General features: G+C 49.9%; 1 protein-coding gene across 6 annotated transcripts; it reads right to left on the reverse strand.

Moving 5' to 3' along the window:
• Nucleotides 1-309: 309 nt before the first annotated feature.
• On the reverse strand, nucleotides 310-17040 carry HMGCL (3-hydroxy-3-methylglutaryl-CoA lyase). 6 transcript variants are annotated; one of them, XM_060016032.1, is made up of 9 exons: nucleotides 16947-17040; nucleotides 12544-12627; nucleotides 10609-10716; nucleotides 9800-9895; nucleotides 7937-8085; nucleotides 5358-5421; nucleotides 3712-3900; nucleotides 2247-2372; nucleotides 352-1047 (listed from the first exon to the last, which is right to left on the reverse strand). In XM_060016032.1, exons 1-9 carry the CDS (start codon nucleotides 17004-17006, stop codon nucleotides 946-948), a joined length of 978 nt encoding a protein of 325 aa, XP_059872015.1. In that variant the 5' UTR covers nucleotides 17007-17040; the 3' UTR covers nucleotides 352-945. The 6 variants fall into 6 exon arrangements, with proteins under 6 accessions (XP_059872041.1, XP_059872015.1, XP_059872033.1 ...); XM_060016050.1 differs by having other exon boundaries at nucleotides 355-1047; nucleotides 16971-16989; XM_060016075.1 differs by lacking the exon at nucleotides 16947-17040 and adding an exon at nucleotides 14481-14499 and having other exon boundaries at nucleotides 355-1047.
• Between the last annotated feature and the right edge of the window lie 382 nt (nucleotides 17041-17422).

The following is a 17422-nucleotide window of genomic DNA, read 5'->3' on the forward strand; positions in this document are numbered from 1 at the left end:
GAAGAAATGCACACGTGTGTCCCACAGCCTGAGTGCCCTGGGCCTGCCCGAGTCCAGCAAGGACGCTGACAGGCAGGAGAGGCTGAGGTCCCGAGAGCTGAGTGCGCCCAGAGCTGCACGTGCCCAGGCCCAGAGGACCTTGTGCAACAGCCCAGGTCACAGAGCCACGAGCCTCAGAAACAACCTCCCCAGGGTGCTCTGGTCAGCGCTGTCATTACCATCGACCTCCCCAATTCTCAAGAAGGGAAAGAGGGAGAAAATTCAGAGATTAATAAACTGAAGTCTGTGTTTTCCTCTTAGAGGAAATGTTGAAAAGATGCTTTATTCCCTCTTCCCTATGTACACACATCTGTACAACAGAACACTGGAATGGTTATGTCATTAAACCTTTAATTACATAAGCTGCTTTCAACAATCATGTTCAAAGTGGAGATTTTCCAGAGGTGCTGGAGTTGGCAGGTGGCCACCACAGCTCAGCCCTCACCCCTTCACCAAATGCCCTCTGCCAGCTGAGGGAAAAATTCCTCCCTGCCCCTTTGCCCTACAAAGTCAGCAAGCGATGGCCCCGAGGATATGGCAGCATCAGGCTGTGCAGAGTGGCCAACTGGCAGGATTCACCCAGAGATGAGACTTGAGGATCAACCCAAGTCAGAGAATTGGGTTCCCAAGTGCCTTTAGGCATCCAACTCCTGGGCCTTTGGGTCCATGGTGAAGGGAGACCTCCAGCTGCCCAAGTCTCTTACTCATCCTCAGGTCAGGCAGGGAGGGCCTGAGGCCAGGCAACTCCAGTCCACCTCCTTTCCGCCAGGAGAGATCTAGGTGCAGAGCTGGCAGTGAGGTGCCTACTCCTGTTGATTTCATTCCCATTTCCACATGCCCATCTGTGAGTCATCCACACATATCCCTATTCCCACACAGTCCCCAGGGCTTTGGGGGGCAAGGGGCTCACAGTTTACAGGTAGCCTGAGCCACTTTGGAGCTGGTTCTTCTGTTCAGGGCTTGACAGATAAAGGCCCCAGCTTCCAGGAGCTTCTGGAGGTTCACACCCTTTGAGAAACAAGTTAGAGGATGCAGTAAGTCACGACATGCCCTCAACACCCAGGGAAACATCAGACTGGACAGAAAACTGTGTAAGGGTGAAGACAACCAGGCCCTTGTTCCTCTGACGACGGAATACCAGTTGCCTGTGAGGTGGTGTCCTCGTGGCATGTGGGGCTCTCCAGCTCCAGAGTCTAGCACAGGCCTGGCCCACCGTGGTCAAACACTGAATACTGAAGCAAGGACCGTGAGGCAGAGAGAAACAGGAGTAAAAACACCAATTAAGGGCTTCCCTGGTGGCATAGTGGATAAAAATCTGCCTGCCAGTGCAGGGGACACAGGGTCGATCCCTGGTCTGGGAAGATCCCACATGCCACAGAGTAACTAAGCCTGTGTGCCACAGCTACTGAGGCGGCGCTCTAGAGCCCGTGCTCCGCTACAAGAGAAGCCACCGCAATGAGAAGCCCACGCACTGCAACGAAGAGTAGCCTCCGCTCTCCACAACTAGAGAAACCCTGCAACGTAACCCAACGCAGCCAAAAATAAATAAGTGAAAAATTAAAAAAAAAAAACCCACCAACTTAAGGGGCCACACAGAAAACCTCTTGATAACAATAGCTATTTACTGATGCGTACTATCTGCTTAGCTCTGGGCCAAGCATTCCACATTTTCTTATCCTCATAATGACTCTGTGAGATAGGTGCTGTTATTATTCCCATTTCCTAGGCCCAGAGCTGTGAAGTAATGTCAGGTCACACAGCCTGTGAGTGACAGGACTAGGTTTTAAACCCAGTTCTGTCTAATCCAAAAGCACAGATGCTACACTGCTTCCAACCCACACTGAGGGCCCTTACTGACTCCGGCAGAGCCCTGGGGGGCTAATTCTGCCGCCCTCATTTTTCAGAGAACAAAACAAAGGTCCAGAGGAAACTGACTCGCTTCAGGTCATGGCTTTACCCTTTCAGGGCTCTTTCCCTACACCCCTGTGCCCCCTCACACTGAGGGCCTGCCTCCTCGTGGCCTCCATCTGCCACGCTGTTATCCCAAAACATATGACAGAACGGCCCTAATCCCTTGGCACCCTTCTCTTAACTGCACCAGCACCACCACAAAAACCCTGAACAAACCCAGCAGCTTCTGTCTTCAGGCTTTAGGCAGAGCTCTGGTCAGTTCAGGGCTGCCGCCACCAGGAGGCAGGTGACATTACCGTGTGAACGCCCAAGCCGGCCAGCATGTAGACCAGGTCCTCGGTGGCCAAGTTTCCTGATGCTCCGTGTGCATAGGGACAGCCTCCAAGTCCCGCCACAGAAGAGTCCACGACACTCACTCCCATCTGCAAACAAGGATGGTGAAACATGGCTGTCACTGTGGGGACCAGAGCCTACAAAGCCGGTTCTTGTAAACCTACCATCTGCTGCCTGAAATTCTTTGGCTTATGATTCTGTCGACGTGAAAATCCCACTGAAAGAAACTGTTCCTCTTTTTAGTTCCTAAAACAGTGTGAGTCTTTTATGCTACACTGTTTCCTCTGCCAGGAATATCCACCCTCCTTCCTTTCATGGTCAACTCCTCACCTTCTCCTTCTCAGCCTAAAAGCCACCTCCTCAGAGGGGCCCTTCCCGATCACCGACCTAAACTAACCCTCTCCCACTGTTGAGGTTTCAGACCCCTGTTGCTTACTGTGTTCACTCACCCCCGCTCCCACTCCCTCACCCCACATCAAGCCTCTAACCCCACAGGGGCCTATCCCATTTCTCTAGGTCAGTCGCCCCACTTTCCTAATATGACTGTTTCACTTTCTCCTCTCTCCTTAAACCTCAACTCTGAGAAAACAGACCCAGAAGGTAATAGAATCATCTGGCTTAAAGACATGAGCCTCAAGGAGGTAACATGAGAACTAGAAAGAGGGGAAAAAATAAGGTGGCCCTGGATTGCTCTAGCTAACCTAAAGACAACCGGCTGGACTCGGACTATCACTACAGCAAGGCAGCCTGTGGTCAGACACTCGGAAATTTCTGTCTAAGGGGCTGCTGGGCCACGGGACCCTCATTCTGGGCCAGCCCGCAAGAAGCAAGCCTCAAAAGAAACCCAATCTGAGGTCTTAGTCCAATCTTTGGGGAACAGCATTAAAGGTTCTCCCTCTGAGTGACCTCTGCCTCCCTCCCTACTTCCTGCCTGCTCTCGCTACACACAGGCACACGCACGCGCACTCACAGCCCTGTGTGCTAGGGCGGGGCCGGGGCACCTGAGTCCTCCCTGACCCCACCTTAGTCTTACAATGCAGTGCTGCCTGGTCACCTTTCCGCTTCCCTTTTTCAACTGCTTAACTTTTTCGTGTCCTTCAGGCCTCCCCTGGCAAATCCTCCCTGACCTCCCCAGCTGGGACTGGGGCCTTGCCGAGCCCCAGGCTTCCTCCCTGCGTGGCATCTGTCACAGTGCATTAGGACTGTCACCTGATTCTCGACTGTCTCTCCTAACAGACAGATGCAGGCACTTTTAGGGCAGGGTCACGTGTTTGTGTCCGCCATGGCCAGCCCGCGGCCTGGCACACAGGTGTGGGCCTTCAGCACAGTGAACGCTTGCTGAAAGAATAAACGGAACATAGCTGTCCTGCCACCATACCCTTCAGGAGAATGGACATGTGCCTCTACTCTGGGACATGCCCTGATTACCTGCAGGGCCATCAAGGTGTTGGCCAGGGCCTGGCCATAGGTGTCATGGCAGTGGACAGCCAGGGCAGCCACTGGCACCTCATGCATGACAGCGGACAGCATATCCTTCATGATCCCAGGGGTGCCCACGCCAATGGTGTCTCCCAGAGAGATCTCATAGCAGCCCACTGAGTACATCTTCTTGGCAACCTGGGGAAACAAGCAGGCGCTTGGAGGACCCCAGATTCCTCAAGCCAGGGGTCCTTAGCCTACGCAGAACACCTCCACGTGTGAGACACTAAATTCCTACCAGACCACAGACTCCTTACAACTTTATGAGTGGGAATGACGATCCTCCTTCTACTCGTCAGGAGACTGGGACGTAAGGAGCAAAGATGGCCACTGGGCGCGGGCCCTGGGGCCCCAACCCCTGTGCTTTCCTCCTGTGCGTGCCTCAAACTCCATCCAGTCCTCCACTTAACCACCTTCACACACTGTGTCAGACCCAGGGACCAGAATCAGTAGAATTGATTCCTTTCGCGTAGCTCTATCCTTGGTAGGAAGATGTGTGAAATCATGGGTCTGGGGTGCTAGTTATATATTTTTAAGAGAAGTACATAACTATTAAAATTTTTAGAAGCGCATTTGTCAACCCCTAAAATCACTGCAAAACCAGAGCAGTATATGCCCCACCTGAGGAGACGCTGCTCCACACTGCTGTGCTGGAGAAGGGGGAGGAAGGCGGAGGTGGGGTCAGGGACGTGGTGATACTCAACGGTGGTCTGATGGATAAAGAAATCGGTGAGCCCCCTCCGCGACTGCCCATGTGGGCAGAATGACAAGGAGCCATGGCAGCCAGTGGGTGGCAGAGGGTGCAGCAGAAGCGGCAGGCTCGGGAGTGACGTGATGCTGAAGTGAAACCCCAGTTCCGCTGCTCACTAGCTATGGGACCTTGGCAACGGACCTAAGTTTCCTGAGCTTCAATTTCTGCTTCTGAAAAACAGTGACGAGCCTTTGCAGGGATACAGGGAGGACTGGCGGCAACAGGAGGCTGAGATTCTGGACGACAGCAGCCACTCTCAATAAGCAGTTGCTACTGTTAGCAATGCTCATTTCCGGGTGCTACCTGGTGTGTGGGAAGAGCAAGAGGGCTTTAGAGGTACGCAGATGGGGGTTGAGACCTGGTTTCACCATTTGCAACCTGCATGGCAAGTTAGTCTGTTTCCTCAACTGTAAAATGGAATAACAATAACACCAAATTTGCTGGGTGCTTTTGAGGACAAAATGACATAAGTTCTTGGGCTGTTCAAGTTCATTTCCCGCTCTGTGTTATTCTCAGAGGATGTCAATGGCCTCTCCAACCACTACAAGGAACCCCTCTGCAGAGGATTCTCACCTCACATCACCTGTCCACTGACCAGACTGGAAACTGAGTCAGGGGCTTTCACCCTGGGGTAGAGGGCAGGGGCTTCGGAGACTTCATGCCAGGCTAGGAGGTGGCCCTCCAGGGGTGAGCACAGGGCTGTGCTCTCAGAGGGGCTTAATGAAGGAGCTGGGCAAAGAAATGAAATCCGTGACCCACCATGAAAGTGTGGCGAGAGCAACCTATGCACTCAGGGGCAGGCACGGGAGCCAACGCTCACGAAATCCCCCCCCCACACACACACCTCAGCTACTTTAGCCGGGGAGATCTTCCCTTCGTAGGGGCATCCGAGCACACAGGAGACGTACCTGTGGGAAAACAGGGAGGATTGGTGTCAATGCCCCCGGGCTCTTTGGCCAGCAGAGCTGGGGCAGGGTGGCTGCTTGACACACATCCCTGGTTAGCCTGCACCCAAACCTGAAGCCAGGCGGGAGGCCACGGGCCTGGCTGAGAGGCTAACTCAATGCCGGCGAGCGGGCGAAGGCAGTGCTGCTCAGTGCCAGGGGCGGGCAGTGCAGCGCCACAGCAGGGAGGGCAAGAAACTAACAGGCCTGTAGTTCAGGAAGCAGGCGACACACAGAGAGGCAGCCAGGCAACCAAGGGGGAGGAGAAGCTAAAGAGGGCACTATGGGCAGCCAGCGGAGCCGCATGGAGTGGGGCCATGCTCGGGAGAGGACTAAGGACGGGTGAAAGCAAAGCGGGAACGAAAAAGCTGGGCCAGCCGAGGGCCAAGGGACCGGCTGCTCCGGCTGAGTGGCCAGAGGGTTCAAACACTCATTTATTCAACGGATATATACCGAGCTGCCCACAGTGTGCCAGGCACTGGGGAAGCGCAGTGAGCAAGACTGAAAAGATCCCCACTGCCACGGAGCTTAAGGTTTCAGGTAGGGAGACAGCGATAAAAGAGTGATCTAGGGCTTTCCTGGTGGTGCAGTGGTTGGGAGTCCGCCTGCCGATGCAGGGGACACGGGTTCGTGCCCCGGTCCGGGAAGATCCCACATGCCACAGAGCGGCTGGGCCCGTGAGCCATGGCCGCTGAGCCTGCGCGTCCGGAGCCTGTGCTCCACAATGGGAGAGGCCGCAGCGGTGAGAGGCCCGCGTACAGCAAACAAACAAACAAACAAACAGTTTAATAAGGGAAGGACATAATCTCAAAAAGTGACGTGCTATGAAGGAAAGACAAGGGTAGTGTGACAGGAGCAACCAGAGGAGGCCAACAACAGTAGGATGGCCCAGGAAGACCTCTGTGAGGACGGGAAGCTGGAGCTGAAATGGGGGGAGAGCCGTGTTCCGGGCAGAGAGAAGAACCAGCGTAGAGTCCCTGAGACCGAAGAGTAGGTGTGTTCAAGACACAGAACAAAGGACAAAACAGCTGAGGTATGGGCAGCAAGGGGCAAAGAAGTACAACATGAGGTTGGAGAGGAGGCCACCGGCCTGATCGTGGGGTCTTGTGAGTTACGGTGAGGAGTCTGGATCTTGGGTGTAGCCAGTTTCTGTGTCCACCCACCCATTCAGGCTGAGGCTCCATTAAAACCTTTTAGAGTCTTACAAAGTACTCTGCATATTATGAGGCATAATAAATGTCTGCTGGATAAATACATTTCAGACTCAAACATCTCAGTGTATTTTTCCATCTTAATCCTTCTTACTCTCCAATCACTGCTGAGCACAGAAAAGCTAAAGAAATACTGAGGAAAGAGCACAGGCTTGGGAGTCAGGAAGACCTGACATGCCCTTGCTTCCCCATCCATCTATCTGCCCATCGGTTCCTGAGCACCTACTATGTGCTAGGCCCAGAACTGGGAGAGGGAGTACAGCAGGGACTGAGGTGGGCTCTGCCCTCACGGAAAGCAGAGTCTAGTGGGGGATGGGAGGCAGAGGAGAATTTAACAAGCAGGTAAGTGCTTTGTTAGAGGATGTTCAGGGGACTCTGGGAGCCCAGAGGAGGGACACCAACTCCACCTAAGGGAAGAGAAAGCTTCGTGGAGAAACTGGCATCCATGAGAGGACCTGAGATGAGCAGGAGTTAGCCCTGACAAGTAGGATGTAGAAGGAGGAGTGTCCTGAGTCTACAGAAAGCACGTGCAAAGGCCCAGAGGCAGGAGAGAACTGGGCCATGTGACAAATGGAAAGAAATTCCAGCTGGCTGGAATGCAGTGTGCTGAGGAAGCAGGGCCAGAAGAGGGATGTGAGCTGCAGAGAGTGACAGGGGCTGAAAAACGCAGGGGCTTGTAAACCACGTTGAAAAGTCTGGAGTTGATGAGTCACTGACAGGTTTTTAACCAGGGAGTGATGTGATCAGATGTGTACTTCTGAAAGAGCATTCTGGCTGCAGTTTGTTGTGTGACCTTACAGCAGACTCTTCATCCTTCCTGAGCCTCAGTTTTGTCATCTGGAAGTGGGGACAGAGGCCTCCTTGCTGGGCGATTGTGAGGCTACAATTAGATAATACAGGGACAACGCCTGTCACTACTGCTATTAAAGACGTGATGTCGGAGACGTCTTAGAGGCCGAGGGGATTCCTCAGGGATGTGTGAAGAGTTGGTGGTGGAGCCAGGATTAAACTGACCTCCACAAACCCTGTTTAGTGTCTGTCCTGCTAGATTCCTCTGGTGAACTGACCCAAAAATCAGGTTTGGAGAAAGCACTTGCCAGGATTTCTTCTGACCAAATTTACTTGGGAAAAGATGTCTGGGTGTGGACCTTGGGCTGCCTGCACCCAGGATAAGGAGTCTGTGAGGCATGGTCACTGGAGTTAGAGCCTGGCCCTATTCCAGAATGGTACTGAGGAAATAGAGGCAGCACCAATGTGGTCAGACTCACCCCCGCACAGGGATACTGGCTGCCCGAGCTGCCTTCAGGATTTCGTCAAACCGCTGCACACTCTCATCTATGGAGCAGTTGATGTTCTTCTTGCTGAAGAGCTCGGAGGCAGCTCCAAAGACAGCCACTTCCTTGGCTCCGGCAGCAACCTGCCAACGGCCAGGTGGATTCCTTTCAGCATTTTTCTCTTCAAGGAATACCCACACAGAGTGGCAAAAACCTTTGTCTAATGGTGAATTTTATGATATATGAATATTATAAGTTGATTTGTGTCCTTCCCAAAGACATGTTGAAATGCTGACCCCCAGTACCTCAGAACGTGACCTTGTTTGGCAATAGGGTCACTGTAGATGTAATTAGCTAAGATGAAGTCATATTAGTCCCTCTTCCCTTATATGATTGCGCCCATGTGAAGACAGACACAGAGGAAAGGCCAGCGAGGGGGAAGCAGATACTGGAGTGACGCACCTAAAAGCGGAGGAACACTGAGGATTGCCAATCATCACCAGAAACTAGGAGAGAGGCGTGGAAAGATTCTCTCTCAGAGACCTCAGAGGAACCAACCTGGGCTTCCCTGGTGGCGCAGTGGTTAAGAATACACCTGCCAACGCAGGGGACACAGGTTCGAGCCCTGGTCCGGGAAGATCCCACATGCCACGGAGCAACTAAGACCGTGAGCCACAACTACTGAGCCTGCACTTTAGAGCCCCCAAGCCACAACTACTGAGCCCACACACCTAGAGCCCGTGAGCCAAAACTACTGAGCCCACATGCCTAGAGCCCATGGTCTGCAACAAGAGAAGCCACCATAATGAGAAGCCTGCGCACCAGAACAGAGAGTAGTCCCTGCTCGCCGCAACTAGAGAAAGCCCACGCACAGCAACGAAGACCCAACGCAACCAAAAATAAATACATAAATAAATTAAAAAAAAAAAGAAGGAACCAACCCTACTGACACCTTGATTTAGGACTTCTAGCCTCCAGAACTGTGAGAGAATACATTTCTATTGTTTTAAGCCACCTAGTTTTTCCATATTTTATAATGGCAGCCCTAGGAAGTTAATACAGTGAATTATATCTCAATAAAAAAGAAGCCTTGGCCTTCCCCAAGAACCAACACTGCTGCTGCAGTCACCATCCTGGAAGTCACTCTTTTTTTTTTTTTTTGCGGTACGCGGGCCTCTCACTGTTGTGGCCTCTCCCATTGCAGAGCACAGGCTCCGGACGCGTAGGCTCAGCGGCCATGGCTCACGGGCCCAGCCGCTCCGTGGCATATGGGATCCTCCCAGACCGGGGCACAAACCCGTGTTCCCTGCATTGGCAGGCGGACTCTCAACCACTGCGCCACCAGGGAAGCCCTGGAAGTCACTCTTAAAAGAAGCTTTTTGCCTAAATTCGGAATCAACATCTCCAATGACGTTCTCATGTAAAATTATAAGCAAGTTGACAGATACTAGCAACCACCTTTAACTCTTGTGGAGAGCTCAATCACCTTTCTTTAAAGAGGAGATGGGCAACAACAACAAGAGCTAACGTTTATTAAGCACTTATCTTCTACCAGGCTCTTACTAAGCAACTCATGTGCATCCTATCTTCTGAAATCCTCACAATGTTAGGTACCATCATTAACCTTATTTTATAGGCAGAACCTGAGGCTCAGAGAGGTTTAGCAGCTTGTCAAGATCAGAGAGCTGGGAGTGGCGGTGCCAGGACTGCCCCCAGGTCTGTCTGACGGTGCCCATTACTGCTGGAGACAAGTCATTCAGACAGAAATCCTGGGACAGGGACTGAGCCCAGGGACAAGACAGAGGCCAATGCCATCAATCTCATTTCAGGGGCCCCCACCAAAAACAGGTCTCTTACCGCTGCCTGGAAGCCTTTGAAATTTGGGGTCAGCACTGGGTAGCTGATGCCGGGAAATTTCTGGATGCCCTTCATGACTTCAGCGTGGTCAGCCATCTGAGAGCCAAAGGAGACACTGCCAAGTCACCACCAAGGGCAGGCAGAGTTTAGGTAGAGAAAAACGTTTTAGCACAAAATCTCTGTTCTCCAGGACCCTTGCAGAATGAGTCCTTTTGCAGAGCTGAGTCTCCCCAACGCTCTTACTGTTTGTTTGACTGCTGATGAGCGAGAAGGCTCCTTGGCCTGGGTGAGATCCCCAGTCTCTCCATATGGCTAACACTGTCAACTCGACATAAGGAGCAACAGCAGCAATGGTACTTGTAGCCATTTGCTGAGAATGTGCTCCGAGCCCGGCACTGTGCTCAGTGCCATGTAACTCAGTTGGAACAGGATCTTTCTTCCCACTTGACTATCTCTGTGAAGCAGGAGTCGCCAGTCTTTCCCCTTCACAAACGCAGAAGCCACACCTCTAGACAGGCCTAGAGATTCTAGACTTCTTAGAGCCAGAAGAGACCTGAGAGGTCATCTTGAAGCTGGAGAGGGGAAGGCCTCACCAAGCTCACCATGCAAGTCGGGGCAGGGCCCAGACTGAATCCAAGCCACCTGCCTCCCGGGGCGTGCTCTTTTGCTGCACATGCTACTGTGAAGCACAGAGAGCTCTCAAAGCCAGAGACCTGGAAACCTACGTTCCTGACTTCTACTGACTTGCAGGGCAAGTGCAAAACTTTACATCCCTCTCATCTGAGACATGCCTGAGGGCTGGGGCTCACCTGGGGAACCCATTTGGGAGACACAAAGCTGGTGGCTTCTATAACAGGGAGTCCTGCTTCGGAAAGCATGTCTATCAGTTTGATTTTCATTGGAGTAGGTATAATATTCTGTAATGCAGAGAAAAACCAGAAAAGACAGGTTGGCAAAGTCAGTAATAAAATGGTCTCAGAATGCAGCCTGTTAGTTCAAAGCTTTTACTACAGCAAGCACTTCACTATCTCAACTTTCAAACACTATCATGAATTCACATGTAATCCTGGCCAGCAGGTGCAGAACAAGGCTTGTCTTCGAATTCTACAGATAGCATTTTGCAGTGGAAGCAGTTTCTCACTTGAAAATGAGTTAATACTGACATGGAGACAATATTTTCCTGTCATACAGGCTTTTAAACTAAATTTTTGTTGCTTTATGACCCCATCATAAACAAAGTGCCATGGCCTGAAAGGGCAGAGATGACTAACCTTCTGGGTCCTATGAGATGTGGCCTCCAAAGGGTCACACCATCCCCTTCTGTCTCTCAGCTGGCACAGGAGCTCATCCTCACATGATCAGCCTACTGCTTCTCTGTCCCTCACCATGTCTAGCTGCTCACCAGACTCTGTGGACTCCTATCTCCAAATCTACCATCATTATCCCATGTATGTTATGGCATGGTCACAGTCACTCTACCAATTCCTCCCACACAGGAATCCTTCTAAAACACAGTCTCCATTATCTCACTCTCCTGCTCAAAAGCCTTCCATGGCTCCCTAGTACTTACAGGATTAGGTCAAAAATCCTAAAACTCCAAGTCCTTCTCGCCAGGCCCTTCCACCCCCAATTTCTCTCCCACTGCTTTAATTTAATCTATTCCACAAGTAATTTTTGAGAGCCTTCTATGTTCCAAGGATTGTGCTAGGAGCTACAGGTACAGCGGTGAGCAGAACAGACATGATCCTGTCCTCAGAGAGCTTACAGCTTATTGTTTCCAACCAACACTCACTATTAAAGGTAGGCTGATCATGCTTTAAAAAAAAATTTTTTTAAAGAGGTTTTCTTATTGAAAAAATAATTAATACATGATTATTTCAGAAAAACATGCCAAAAACAAAAGAAAACCACCCTTAAAACCTCCCAGAGATAACACTCTTAATACCCTGACAGGTAACTTTCTAGATCTGTGCAGTCTAGTACATTAGACATGAGCCATACGTGGCTATTTAAATTTTAATTAATTAAAATTACATTAAAAAATTCAATTCCCAGCCACACTAGTCACATTTCAAGTGCTCAACAGCTACAAGTGTCTAGTGGCTACTGTACGGGACAGCTCAAGCCTAGAACACTTCTGTCTTCACAGGAAGTTCTACTGGACAGCACTGTTCTATGATCCTTTTCTAGGCAGGTGCTCCCACACATATATAAATTTTTTTGTTTCTTACACAAAAGTATAAGATTAAATATATATATAGAGAGAGAGAGAGAGAGAGACACTCTCTTATAATCTGATTACATCTTAATATACTCCTATATTATTAACGGCTTCACAATATTCCATTTTATGAAGTCATTAATGTATTTGAGTTATCTTTCCTCCTACTGAACATTTAGGTTGTTTCCAACTGTTCTGCTGTTACAACAGGGTTTTAAGGAACATCCGCAAGGCTAAATCTTTGCATGTGACTTTCATGACTTCCTTTGGACAAATCCCCTTATGTGCAATTGCTGGATCAAAGGCACGCCCTCACCTTCCCTCTGCGCTCCCGCAGCACTTACCGTCCCCCCCCCCCCCACAGGGCCTTAAGGTGGACCCGGGGTCACAACACTTGTGGCTGAACTGTCACAGGTGCCTGCCTGGCCTCCCCGACCCGGCCCTAAGTTGGGTATAGTTCTGCACCCCCCACATGGAACTCTCGAAGCCTGCAAAAACTTTTTTGGTTGATTTCCAGCCTTACCTTTTCATTTTGTAGTCCGTCTCGGGGACCAACTTCCACAATTTTCACTTGCTTTGGGAAAGTACCCACAGATGAGGTGCTAACCTTTGGTTTAAAAGAGGAAACAAAAAGTAACAGGAGGAAATTGTCACAATTCTCCAGGGGGGCAAATCTGAAAGAATGTATCCATCTTCACTAATACTGAGACAAGAAGCAATATTTCTCACCCTTTAATTCACATTTGCTCTGTTTTAGAATCAAGAACAACAAAAAAAATTCACTTAGAAACAGGAATAGAATAAGACAGCAGTCCCCAACCTTGTTAGCACAAGGGACTGGTTTCGTGGAAGACAATTTTTCCACGGACTGTGGGGGGGGGGAGGGGATGGTTTCGGGACGATTCAAGCACATTACATTTATTGTGCACTTTATTTCTATTATTACATTGTAATATATACTGAAATAATTATGCAACTCATCGTAATGCAGAATCAGTGGGATCCCTGAGCTTGTTTTCCTGCAACTAGATGGTCCCATCTGGGGGCGATGGGAGACAGTGACACTTGAAGTGTGTGGCTTATGTCCAGTCTACTCCATAAGATGCAGTTTGTCACTTGCCACTCACTGATAGGGTTTTGATATGAGTCTGCAAGCAACTGATTTATTATGGTCTCTGTGCAGTCACACCTCTCTGCTAATGATAATCTGTATTTGCAGCTGCTCCCCAGCGCTAGCATCACCGCCTCAGCTCCACATCAGATCATCAGGCATTAGATTCTCACAAGGAGCGAGCAACCTAGATCCCTCGCATGTGCAGTTCACAGTAGGGCTCACGCTCCTATAAGAATCTAATGCTGCCGCTGATCTGACAGGAGGCGGAGCTCAGGCGGTAATGGGAGTGATTCGGCAGATGAAGCTTCGCTCACTTGCCCATCGCTCACCTCCTGCTGTGCGGCCTGGTTCCTAACAGGCCACAGACCGATGCTGGTCCATGGCCCGAGGGTTGGGGACCTCTGGAGTAAGTGATTCATGCTCCCAGTACAGGGCCATTTCCAACTCTCCTTTAGTCTAGACCCATTTCCAACCACCTGACAGTTGAGCATTTAGGTTTTTATTTTTTTTAATTATTTTTAAAAAATATTTATTTAGTTGGTTGCACTGGGTCTTAGTTGTGGCTCACCGGCTCCTTAGTTACGGCATATGGGCTTCTTAGTTGCGGCATGCATGTGGGATCTAGTTCCCTGACCAAGGATCGAACCCGGGCCACCCTGCATTGGGAGTGCGGAGTCTTAACCACTGCACCACCAGGGAAGTCCTTAGGTTTTTTTAAACAAACCCATTTGTGCTCTCAAACACAGATGTCCCTAAACAGAACTTTAATTACTCCTAAAGCCCAGTCCGACTTGAGTCTTCCTATCTCAGTAAGAAGCATCACATACACCCTGTTGCCTAAGCCAGAAACTTGACTCATTCCTTTCCCACTCACCATAGCCTATAAGATTCTTCTCATCTGACTCCTGCCAATCTCCGAGAACTCATTACTGGTTCCTACTGTTCTGCACTCACCCCTCAGATGGGTCACTATACTCCAGACCCACCAGCCTTTCTCCCATAGCAGGGCCTCAGGGCTTACAGTTCCTCTGCCCAGGATGCTCTTCACCTGGCCCTTCCCACATCTGGCTCCCTCTCATCTTTCAGTCATAGATAGGCCCCTCTGACTACCCTTTGTAAAGCTGCCAATCCCCTCACCCTCATTATTTTCTATTTCAGGACTATAATGACTCCCTTGAGAGCACTGCAAATAATGCCTGCTCAATGATTCCTCCAGTAGAATGTATGCTCTATGAGCGACTCTGTCGTAACCTCCACTTCCTCTCACGTTTGACACTGTGCTTGGCACAAAGGAGGCACTCATTAAATAGTTATTAAAACAACAGATAAATGCATGAAGGGCATACCTGCCCCAGAGGAGGGCAACTACTGAGTGTGGTGAGAAGCAGTCTTGGACTTTGTGGGGTTGTGGGGATGGACGAGGCTCTGTTCTCTTATAATCATAGGCTGGGTGATGACAAGGAGAGTGAGTCTGAGAGGAGATAAAACCTTCAGCAGTTGAAGACATTAAAAAAAGGCCCCGAGTCTCCTCTGTGTAAAGTCTGTCCTATATAAAGTCCTCTATGGGAAATCTCCCCCTCCCCACCACCACCGAGTAATACAAGGCTTTTTTCCCCTCTTTCCTCTATTCTTCTTAGTACTACTTAATACTGTTTAAATTAATTACATTTTACCAGATTTGCTCTGGATAAACATATTGCAATGGGGCAAGGGGAGAGGGGTACTGGGAATCTGACAAGGATCCCAAATTCCTGAAACCCTTAAGGAAGGAAATATTCCCAGCTATGAATCAGCTGGAACTTAAACAACTCACCTGAATTGGCTTTGATTTTAGCCAGTAAAGCTTCCTAGAGACTAATGGATGTCAATAGGCTAGGTTGGAAGGTCCCTGCAAGTTGAATATCCCTCCAAAAGGTATGTTGAGCCTCTGCTGGTACATTACCCTAAAAGGATCGCACTGGAATGTAAGCTCCATGAGGCAGGGACTTTGTTTTATTCATTGTTATCTTTCCAAGGCCTTGCTACCTAATATGGGCTCAATAAATAACCAGTGAATGTTGTTGAAAGAATGTAAAACCTGTTTCCAAGTTCCTTTTATGAGAACAGAATAAACTCAATTCTACTTCCTTCCCCATAACAACACTTCATACTAACAACAAAACAAGCATTTACTATTATTGAAGCATTTACTATTTGCCAGGCACTTAAAAGAGCCTTTTACATATTAACCCATATTATCCTCTCAACAACCTTATTAGGTAGGAACTATTATAATCCCCATTTTACTGTGAGAAATCTGAAGTCCAAGGAGATTAAGTAATTTTCCCAAGGTCACATGGTTAGCTAGTCACTGAGCTCGTATCTGAACCCCGCAGTGTGGATCTAGAGCCTATGCTCTTAACCCCTAGGCCATGTTGCCTCTGCCACCCTTCGGTCTCCCCCAGTCTTCTCTCGCCTTGGTTAAACACCCAATTCATTCCCTCTGTAAAGTTCTGCATAGAAATAATCCCCTCTAACCACACAAATCCTGGGCCACAGCCTCCTGAGCTATGGTACCTTTATCAACAGCTAAAACTGACTAAAGCCCAGTGCTAACTTCCAGACATCAGCACCTCATTTAGTCCCTACATGACAGGAACTATCACTATTCCAATTCCATAGAGGAGGAAACAGCCTCAGAAAACCCCAAATCACACAGGTAGGAAGTGAGGAAGTTTGGATTTAACCGTCTGGTTCTGACATCAAGTCTGTGTAAGTTACCCCATGGAGGGAGGGCCTACTACCAGCATTTCATTACACCAGGAATTTTTTCAAATCACATTTACATCCACCATCTCATTTAATTTTCTTAACTTTTCAAGCTGGACTTACTGGATTTATTTGCAATGAGCAATCGGTGGGGGAAGGTGGTCTAGTAGACACTGAAGTGGTTTTCTGAGAGGGGCCCCTAGTGCCAAGGCAGTGTAATTTTTACCAGTTTAAACTCCTCCTAAACTCTAAGGCAACAACTGAGCAATCACTTACTAAGAGCTAGAGCAATGTTAAATGCTTTACTTACGTTTTCCTTAATCTCCAAACCAACCCTGAGGTAATCTTTCCTCATGTCATAGATCAAGAAAACCAGGGTTTAGAGACCTGTCACTCAACCGCAAAAGTGGCTTCAGTACCACTGGGACATCTCAGCTCGAGCTTTACCCAACACAATGTATTCAACCCTTTATACAATTAGGTCTCCTACACTTTCCTTCCACTCACTGAGCATGGGCGAGAGGTGGAAACACCAGGATCAAACTGGCCCAAAGTACAATTCCAAGGGAATCACAACTGGCCACACGCGATCTAAGTCCTGCTCAGCACGCTGGGATAGCTCGCCAAGCGTCCCCAAATGCAACAAGAGCTGGAAATGGAGACGGACGGAGGGGGATGACCTGGGTTTCTCCACTCGAACTGGCAGGGTAATCATGATTTTCCTTAATGAGGGACTTGGGGAAGTCTGAAGCTCAGTTACAGGGAGACAGATGCCAGGGTCACCAGAAAGAGCCTTGGCCAGGGAATGAGGACGCCTGGGATGGCGACCCAGGTCTCCACGACCCGGGCGAGTCGCTCCCCATCTCTGGGCCTCAGTTTCCCCATGCCCCTCAAGGGATTTGGACGAGTCAGAGAGGGTCCAAGATTCCAAAGCCCTCCCAACCCTCCTGGCCTGATGAGCTGTCCGGCTTCGCCTCTCAGAGAGCAGCCGCTATGGGCCAAGCCCCCGACCCTGACCATCACGGTGCCTTCAGGACCGCCCCTGGGCGGGCCGGGGCACTTACAGCCCGGAGGGACGCCAAGCCCACCAGTCTCCACAGGGGCGCCTTCTTCACTGTCGCCATCTTCACCCAGCTTCCCCGGCGGCAGCCCAGCGGAACCCCACGTGACCACCGACAGCCAGGTGGGCGGGGCCCCGCCTGTGGGGCGGGGCCGCTGGAGCGCCGTGATGACGCCCTTCGCTGGCTCCGTGCCCAGTCTGTCTACGTTTTTATTTCTTCTGGGCAGTGCTTCCCTAGCCGTTATTTATGCGCGCCCTTTGTGTGCCAGACGAAGTGAGGCGCTAGGACTATAAAGATGAACAAAAATTAACCAAAGTCTCTGACTTAATGGGTTTGTAGTCTGGGAGATGTGGGAAGACAGATATTAACAGTCACACGAATAGTTGTAGAATTACCTTCCGCATTAATAAGATGAAGCATTACTATTTGCCACCCACTGTTCTGAGTTATTTGCATGTATTAACTCATTCATCACGATC

Source organism: Delphinus delphis, chromosome 1 (assembly GCF_949987515.2).
Source record: "Delphinus delphis chromosome 1, mDelDel1.2, whole genome shotgun sequence".
NCBI lineage: Eukaryota > Metazoa > Chordata > Mammalia > Artiodactyla > Delphinidae > Delphinus > Delphinus delphis.